This window comes from Frankliniella occidentalis, unplaced genomic scaffold (assembly GCF_000697945.3).
Source record: "Frankliniella occidentalis isolate FOCC.00 unplaced genomic scaffold, Focc_3.1 Scaffold4, whole genome shotgun sequence".
Classification (NCBI taxonomy): domain Eukaryota; kingdom Metazoa; phylum Arthropoda; class Insecta; order Thysanoptera; family Thripidae; genus Frankliniella; species Frankliniella occidentalis.
In genome coordinates, this window is record NW_026267134.1 from 931,806 (window position 1) to 940,560 (window position 8,755).

The following is an 8,755-nucleotide window of genomic DNA, read 5'->3' on the forward strand; positions in this document are numbered from 1 at the left end:
AGGGCCGAGGGGAAAGGGAGGGGGAGGGGGGCGGCGCCGAGAGAATGACATCTCCGGCCGGCCGGCTCCCAGCTTCAGTCGCACCCTCCGATTCGACCTGACAAGTTTGCAGTCCAAACTAGTCTGACACTTGACGTTCCGCACGCGCCGCCCACTAACGCGCGGTGACAGGTGCGTGTTCTTGCACCTTGGTGCTCGCCGACGTCGTGATCCCCGTGATTGTGATTCTAGTGCTAAACGACGCGTTTCTGATTGTGGTGTTGCAGATTTCCTTCGTGGCTTGAAGAGCATTCCCCCTCAAGTTTCGTAGTCTCGTGCCGACTTTGACTCACCTGTGATCGCTGGTTCGATTGCGAGTGCTCACAACAACACCACCACCGTGACTTCAGGACTACTACCGTCGTCGTTGTGAACACTCACCCAGCTTGACCATGGCCGAGACCTCTTCCGCCCTCGTCAACGGCATGTTCAACATCGCCACCGCGGCCACCGCCGGCTGCATGGCCGACTTCGCCACCTTCCCGCTTGACACGGCCAAAGTCCGGCTCCAGGTGAGTGATCCCGTCCAGCAGCTGATCCCGCTGGGAGTGAACTTGTCCCTGCTTCCTCAGTGCAGCCCGTCTAACCGCCGCGTTTGTTTTGGTTTCGCCGACAGATCCAGGGAGTGCCGGCCGCCGCGCCGATGCAGCTGGCGGGCGTGGGCGGGCACCTGCACATGCCCGTGGCCGCGCAGTACGAGGGCCTCGTGGGCACCTTGACGACCATCGCCCGGCAGGAGGGCGTGCGCTCGCTGTACAACGGGCTGAGCGCCGGCCTCCAGCGCCAGTGCGCCTTCGTGTCGGTGCGCCTGGGCATGTACGAGTCCACCAAGAACTTCTACCAGGGCCTCATTGACGGTGAGTGCTACATTTGTTTTTGTTTCGTTTCTTCGATGTGGGCTGTGATAGGGTGCAGAAATATACGGCAGGGCATAGCTGCAGATTGAGTGGGATCGCCGCAGACTTTATCGCGAGCTATCACAGGGAGACTCGTTTGTGGGCGTCTGTCTGAACGTTAATCGTCACTAGTCGCTGTACCGGAAGCTGGGTGGCGCATCGGGGCGCTCGCATCCTGCTTGTTTCACGCCTGACGTAGTTTCCGATGCATCGCAAGTACTCCATGGGGGAGGGGGTATAAACAATAAACAGAACTGGGTTCATGCGCGGGTCGGGGGACTTTACTGTACTGACTGTACACCCTAAACTAATTCGCCCTTCCCTCCGTCTCGCAGGCAACAGGCCCAAGCGCGCCACCGAGGTGCCCAGCATGAACGTCACGAGCCGCGTGCTGGCCGGTCTGACCACCGGGGGGCTGGCCGTGCTGTTCGCGCAGCCCACCGACGTCGTGAAGGTGCGCTTCCAGGCCGCGCCCCCCGGCACCAAGCCCTACCCGTCCACGCTCGCCGCCTACCGCTCCATCGCCGGCGCCGAGGGCTTCTTCGGCCTGTGGAGAGGCCTCGCGCCCAACGTGGCCCGCAACTCCATCGTGAACGTGTCCGAGATCGTGTGCTACGACATCGTCAAGGACGCGCTGCTGATGCACGGCGTCATGAGCGACGGCGTGCCCCTGCACTTCTCCTCCGCCGTGGTGGCCGGCTTCTGCGCCACCGTGGTGGCCTCACCCGTGGACGTGGTCAAGACCCGCTACATGAATGCCAAGCCCGGCGAGTACCGCAGCGCGCTCGAGGTGGCCACCAGGATGGCCTCCAACGAGGGACTCGCAGCGTTCTACAAAGGGTGAGTTCCTACTTGGATCCTGTCAGTTTACCTTTTCTCGTGAAATTTGCAGAGATTTTCTAAAGGTGAAGTGTGCTAATATATCCCCTCCATTTTCTCCCGACAGATTTACGCCATCTTTCTGCCGTCTGGTGTCCTGGAACATTGCTATGTGGATTACTTATGAGCAGCTGAAGGGAGTTGTGCGAAGAATGCGTGAAGTGGAAGTCTAGTCATTTTAAACTGATACTGTATGAAAGCTTTAACTAGAGCTAATTTTAAATTCTCGACGCGACTGTTATGTAATTTATTGTACCTTTAGTTAGTTGTATATGCCATTGTGATTGTATTGGACTGAGTGATTAGTTTTAGATAGCACCTGTATATTTTATCTTTAGCTTAGTTTTATATCTTGTTACTTCGCAGGTCGAAGGTACTTTCTAAATGTATTACGTACTTTTTTCAAAATTTAAGACTGCCACAGGTTGGCGTTAATTGTTAGACCACCTAATTTCCAATTAGTTGTTCATTTGACATTTCTTGACATCTGACATTCTTGTAAAATACTTTTTATCTTTACTTGCTTAGAGTTTTTCATGACAATTTGTAACGGCTTGCCAGCATCGCTTTTATGCCATGTGTTAGGACAAGTTGACCAGTACCTGTGTTATTGTACCGTTGTAAGATAATTATTGTGTATGTATATGCAGTGATAGACTTCATCTTCTGATTTAAAAAATAAAGAAATGAAATTTTATATAGACATTATTTATATTTTAAAAATACTTTCCTCTTCGGCTCTACAAAATAGTTATCATTTAAAACATCATCTACAAAGCGCAGCATAATTTTTATTTAACAAACTGCTTGGAATCTACCAACGAAAAAAATAATGTAGGCAAAGTCATTTTGCGTAATATTCTACATGAATTAGCTAGCTTAGTAAATGGGGCAGTAATAAAGGCAGGGAACAAAGTAATGTAATTGTCAGTTTCAGGCATAGAGCACTTAGCACTGCACACTGAATGTATTTATTCACATGCACAACAACACTGTGTAAAGCGAGGAGTCTTAGATTCATAGTTTTTCCAGTAATGCACATGGTTATAAGAGCCTTGAAGTAAAAGCGCGCAAAACAAGAAGAGAGACTGTGAGCACGACACGCAGTCACGAGGCGGACGCCGGCACCCCGGCGGGCACGGCGTTGGCGCCCAGGCGGGCCACCACGGAGAGCGGGCTGAGCTTGACCATGGTGGGCACCACGGCCGCCGGCCCCTGGGCGGGCGTCATGCCGCCGCCCTGGCCCTGCTGGAGGCCGCCCTGCCCCTGCTGCAGCCGGCGCTGCCGCTCCGTCTCCTCGGGGAGGCTGGCCAGCGCCTGGCACAGGTTGGCGCCCACCTCGCGCAGATGGGCGCTGCTCAGCTGATAGCCCTGCACGAGAACCGAGAGCCGTGACAGCGGTGCCGGTCAGAATGACATTCAAAACGGTATACCGTCACATCAAAAACATTTCGTATCCAACCAAATTGATAGGGTTTGAAGAACTGTATGGGTGGTTTGGGGGCAGTTGCGATGGTAATTTATAAAGTTAATGGCGCGAGTAAGAATAATTTTTTTCCTCCGCGGCTCACCTGGTAGGGCCCCTGGTCACAGCCGCAGTACGACGCCTCCAGGGTGTAGGCCCGGTTGACGCCGAGCTCCCTCCACACCGTCACCCTGGCCGTCGCCTCCCTCGCGCGCTCCACCCGGTAGCTGCACGACGACAGGCTGAAGGCGGGCGCCACCAGGGACATGAGCTGGGGCAGGACCTGCGGGCAGTACCAAGGCCGGGGGGTGGGCGTCAGTCAACGAGGGGAACGGACGCGGACTTCCCTCCAACTGCCGGTGCCGGTGCGCGGTGGGCTGCCTGCACCGCGGGACGGGCGCGCTGCCCGCCATGCGAGCCGGTGGAGCACGATGGGCTGCCTACGCCTGAGGCGCCCGCCCGGCCGAAACACACCGGGCGTGCACGACGGGCTGCCTGCCTCCCGGGCGCCCGCTCCACCCTGATGCACCCCGGAGGCGCGCGCTGGGTTGCCCGGACTCACGGCGCGCGCGCACGCCAACTCACTCTACTCACCGCGTACTCGGCGGGGTTGTCGGGCTGCGCGCGGTCCGCCGTGGACCAGCTGTCCGCCCGGGAGCAGCCGTACACGAAGATGTTCTTCTTGCGCGAGTGGCCGTGAAAGTCGATGAACACGAAGGGCGGGCGGCGCTGCACGCGGGTCAGGTACTCGAGCAGGCCCTGTTACATGAAGAGAAGGGAGGAGAGGTGACAACGGGCGACGACGACGGGTGACAACTCCGGGCTCGGGCCGCAGGTTGCGGACTTGCTGACTTCCCTACCTTGGTGTGGTAGATGGACGGATGAAGCTTGGGGTCCGGCTTGCTCCACTTGCGGTTCAGATCGTCGTTTGTCAGGCCACAGCGATGGCTACAAAAATACAAACAAAATTGGTAGGTATACTTTGAGTCGACTTCCAGACACTTAGTCAATGATGTCACGCCCAGTCGCACAAATGTTTGAAGTCGAGGGTGAATAAGTGAACTTAAGAAGAGACTATCCTTCGCTTCGCTTCGCAGTGAACCTGCCATGGGAACCGCTGCGGGCTGTGGATGTGGGAGGAAACGGTGCAAAAATTTGACTGCATAAATCGTTTGGCCCGCCTTCTCGCCTCGGTTTAATTGTGCCTCTGGACAATAAAACAGATAGGGGAGAGGGCGCGTACATAAATCAGGCTGGGTCTTTATATCGCTGTTCTGGCAGCTCCCGCTTCCTCCGGGGGAAAGACGAAGCCGTGACGAGGGGGAATGGGCGATCTTATACGGACTCAGAACTAAATCTGAACTCGAACCTAACATGCAAGCTTTGTTTTTTTTTGTTGAATACACATTGTAACGCCAGTCCCGCAACGATCCTTATTGTCACTCAAAGCGTTTTCTTGAAGTTTGCGTGGAGTTTCTTGCTTGGAGTTTGCAGGAGGACTCCAACAGCGACTTACACATAATATGTGCAGCTAATGTTGACAAGGAAGAGCCGCCCTCCCCTCTCTCACTCTCCTTCCCTGTGCCCCCCCTCTCTCTCTCTCTCTCTGCGGATCGGGCAAAAATAATTAATGGGAAACAACAACGGCCAAGCGATTAAGCGAGGAATGTACATGTATGTGCTGCTAGACGGAGGCACAGAGACGGGGAGGAAGGAGCACGGGGGGGGGGGGGGGGTAACTCTTTCAAAGCCAGCCCTCCACATGGCAGGGCTTATCTAGTAAAATAAACACGGGCCAAGAATGCCTTATGCCACATGCGCTAATCTGGCCAGGGGATCTCATGCCGCCTGTGCTGGACTTGGGCTGGCAGCGCTGGGCTGCTCCTCGCCCAATGGGCTTACCTTTCGAGGTGCCTGCTGCCTTGCCTGCAGTCCCGCCTGTCCGCCGGGTTCGATTCATTTTCATTTTGCATTGTTTGTCAGTCCGTAAAGCATTTCTACAACGACTGCTCCGCGGGAAATGTGCGCGCCGAGGGGGAAGAAGAAGAAGAGGGGGGGGGGGGGGGAGAGATATAGACAGAGGAAGAGAAAGAGGGTGGGGAAATGTGGAAAAGAGTCGGAGGAGGAGGAGGAGGAGAGGGGGTAGGAGGGGAAGCAATGCGTCAGTCATTTGCTGCTCCGCGTCAAGCTTTTTGCACCAGCCGGGGTATGCGGAGGATCGTCGTGTTCAAAAACGCGGCGGGATGGTCTCCAGCCGTCGCGGCATTCCCCAGGCGAGCAGCCGCGCACCATCCCCTCCCCTGCAAAACCTGGAGCACGCGGCCCACGGGACTTTGTAGCATCCAGATTTTCGGCGCATTTCGCCCAGGCGGGAGACAAAATCACCTCGAGAACCACTGATGTTAAATGTTTAGACCTCGTTTCAGACAGACAAATTTTAGGTAAGAAGGCTTCAAAATTTTCAGTGCTTCCGACTTGGCCACTGCGTCGGCGGTTACCGAACCGATACTAAACTTTGTTGCGATTGCGATCCGACGGGCGCGGCACGCCACGATCCCCGAAACTGATTGCAGAGCACTCGTTTATTTAAGGACAACCCTTTCCTGCCCTGCCCCATCATCATCACCGTCCAGGCCGCGATGTGCGCGGCGGGGCGGCGGGGCGGGCAGGGGCAGGGGGGACAACGAGCCCCTTGGCAATAAACCATCCCAAAGCATTACTCGCGTTCACTTGAGAGAAAAGAGGCAGTCTCCAATTCACCTCCGGAGAGCCTTACTCGTTTTAGTGCCATCGTTCTGCTGTTCTTCGCTGCCGCCGGCCTGCTGGGTGGCCGACGTGCCCCGCCCCACCCCGCCCGCGTCCAGGACCTCCAGTGACGTGCCGGCCCGGGGTGTCGAACTGACGTGCCGAGCGGACGTGCCGAGGCGTGAGTGAGTGAGCGAGCGAGCGCTTGCGAGGAATGCGCCGTCCTTGGGACAGCCAGAGCCGTGCGGGGCGGAGGGCGGCGAGCTGGGCGTATAGGGCATCCATCGGCCGAGTGGCAGGGCCGGCAGGGCTCTAAAGGCCTAGGGACAGCTTAGGGACAGCGCCTGAATGCAAAGGGCGGCCGGCCGGCGGCGGCTGACGAGGGAAGGACCGGCGCGGCGGACGGCAGGCTGTCCCTTTGCTCTGTCCGCGTCGTCGTTGCGGATAGCGGGGGCGAATAAAGGGGTGAGGGTGGACACCTCACTAAAAATAACAGTGTACATCTCCCATAAAATTTAAGAAAAACCAAGGAAAAGTGTCTAGAAAAAAAATCAGAAAAATTCAAGTTAAACCAGAAAAATTGGTGTACGCATGCAGTAAATTAAAGGACCCGTCTATCTATCTATCTATCTATCTATCTATCTATCTATCTATCTATCTATCTATCTATCTATCTATCGATCGATCGATCGATCGATCGATCGATCTATCTATCTATCTATCTATCTATCTATCTATCTATCTATCTATCTCACAGACTCCATTACCGCCGCCGCCTCTCTCGCACTCACGCCTCCGCCCGCCCCCATGGGAATGGCCGCGGCAGGCCGGCCGGGCGGTCCTGTCTGCCATGAGATAATTTCGGTCGGATGAATTGCGTTATCGCATGAGTTAATCTGTACTATTCGGCTCATCAGCAGCCGTGCTGCTTCGGGGCCCAAACAGGTTTTGACGCTCCCTCGCCCTGACTGATATCGACTTCGGGTTCAAATACCGCTGACCGCTGACAACACTGCAATTTTATTTTTTTTATTTCCCCGTAAACTATGTAAAGAAATATTATGGTCCCTGTTTGCAAATAACATACCTACTGATACTACCTCTAGGCTGTCCTGTCTATGGAGGCCTAAAAAATCACCCTCTGGACCGTTTGGGTACCAGGTCGGCAGATACGTCGAGTGCGTGAGTGTGAGTGCGTGTCTATATGTTGGAGTGCCGACCGCGGTGCTCGGCTCGGGCTCAGCGTGCACAACGCGCGCGGGCAACACAAGGAGCAAGAAGAAGCGTCGGTAGCAGGCGATATAGTAATGGCCCCGCGGTTACACATACACACACACACACAGACGCGCGCGCACACACACACGGGGCTCCCCCAGCCCGCGCTCGACGGGCGTACACGGCGCGGTGCAGGCGGCGGCGAGCGGCCGGGCTGCAAGGGATGGTAATATGAGGCCATCACCTCCGTGTCCTTGGGCCAAAGTGACTCACGCATAATGCCCGTCAGCCGTGCCCCGCCCCTCTCCCCGCCGTTGATTCTAGGAAGACGCGGCCCTTCCCCGCCCCTCCCTCCCCCTCTTCCCCCGCCGCTCTAACCCTTTCCCCTTCCCTTCCAATCGGCCTGTGTATGTTCAGTGTTTGCGTTTAGAGGCTGCGTAAATCTCTTCTCAGTAAAAATCTCCTGCCTGAGGGCCTTTATGGCTGCGGAGCGGGCGGAGGAGCTCCAGGTGAGGGGCAGAGCTGGGCAGAGCGGCGGGGGAAGGGGTTCTGCCCCGCCCACGCGCCTCGCCGCCCCCCGTCCCCCGAGCAGGGGGCGCCGCCGGGGGCGGCCTCCTTGCGGCGAAAGTTTTCGGCCGCGGGGGGTCGGGGGGCTGCTTAACGTCCTCAGCATTATGGCGCGGCTTTTAACGGCCGCATCGCCGGGGCGGATACGGATCCGTCAAGGAGGAGAGACAACTCAAGGAAGCAGGCGGGCGCGCGAGGAGCGGGGGTGTTGTTGGCCGGGTCGGAGGAGCCAGCCGGAGGAGCCAGCCGGAGGAGCCACAGGAGACAAAAGTGGCCAGAACGAGACAGAGTATCGAGCCGGAGCGAGTGGGGCTCCTCCCGTCCGTGTAATTGGATATCGCGCTAAACGCCACCGGCTTCCAGTCGCACGCCAGCTCCGCCAGCAGCATCAGTCCGGTCTACTACTCCCTGGCAGGGCAGCTGCCGCGGCAGCCTGCTCCTCCGGGCAGAGCGGGGAGCGCGGGAGCGGGGCGGCCGAAAGGGCATGCACCTCTGCTATGGGCAGTCGGCCTGGAGCTGGCCGAGCCGAGTGCGAACCGAGTGCAGAGGTGGCTCCGCGCCAGACGGGACGGCCTGGACGGGCCTGGACGGGCCTGGACGGACGGGCGGGGGCCAAGGGCCGGTGGCGGTGGCGGTGCTCCTCCGCAGGCTCACATTCCACCGGAGCTCCGACCAGCCCCGGACCAGCCCGGCTCCAGCCCGGCTCCAGCAAAACGCCAGGCCAAAAATAATGCCGGCGTAATCAGGAGGAGATTACCCGAGCCGGCTGGAGCCATGGGCTTGGAGCCATGGGCTGGAGCAGCGCCACTCGCCGCGCCCCGCCGCGCCGCGTCGCTCGCGGGAGCGCAGACTTTTGTCGCAGCTTCATCTGATGTGGCGGCGGCCGGCTGGGCCAGCCCCGGCCCCTGGCCCCGGCCCCAGCCGCCATCATCACGATCACGAATGACTA

General features: G+C 57.7%; 2 protein-coding genes across 4 annotated transcripts in view; one reads left to right on the plus strand and one right to left on the minus strand.

Moving 5' to 3' along the window:
- The window catches only part of LOC113203635 (mitochondrial uncoupling protein 2-like), a gene marked incomplete in the record, with an annotated part of 15,633 nt that extends 13,122 nt beyond the window's left edge, over positions 1–2,511 (plus strand). Inside the window, 4 exon segments of the mRNA XM_052267578.1 lie at positions 377–551; positions 656–896; positions 1,271–1,775; positions 1,882–2,511. Coding sequence (XP_052123538.1) covers positions 432–551; positions 656–896; positions 1,271–1,775; positions 1,882–1,987 — 972 coding nt within the window.
- Positions 2,507–8,755, minus strand: part of LOC113203630 (cytosolic carboxypeptidase 1-like) — a 53,304-nt gene continuing 47,055 nt past the window's right edge. For all 3 annotated transcript variants that reach the window (XM_052267516.1, XM_026418406.2, XM_052267520.1), the window contains exons 14-17: positions 4,140–4,227; positions 3,874–4,038; positions 3,386–3,562; positions 2,507–3,185 (exon numbers count right to left, since the gene is read on the minus strand). In XM_052267516.1, the coding sequence (XP_052123476.1) occupies positions 2,922–3,185; positions 3,386–3,562; positions 3,874–4,038; positions 4,140–4,227 (694 nt within the window). In that variant the 3' untranslated portion in view covers positions 2,507–2,921. The remainder of the gene's footprint in view (positions 3,186–3,385; positions 3,563–3,873; positions 4,039–4,139; positions 4,228–8,755) is intronic.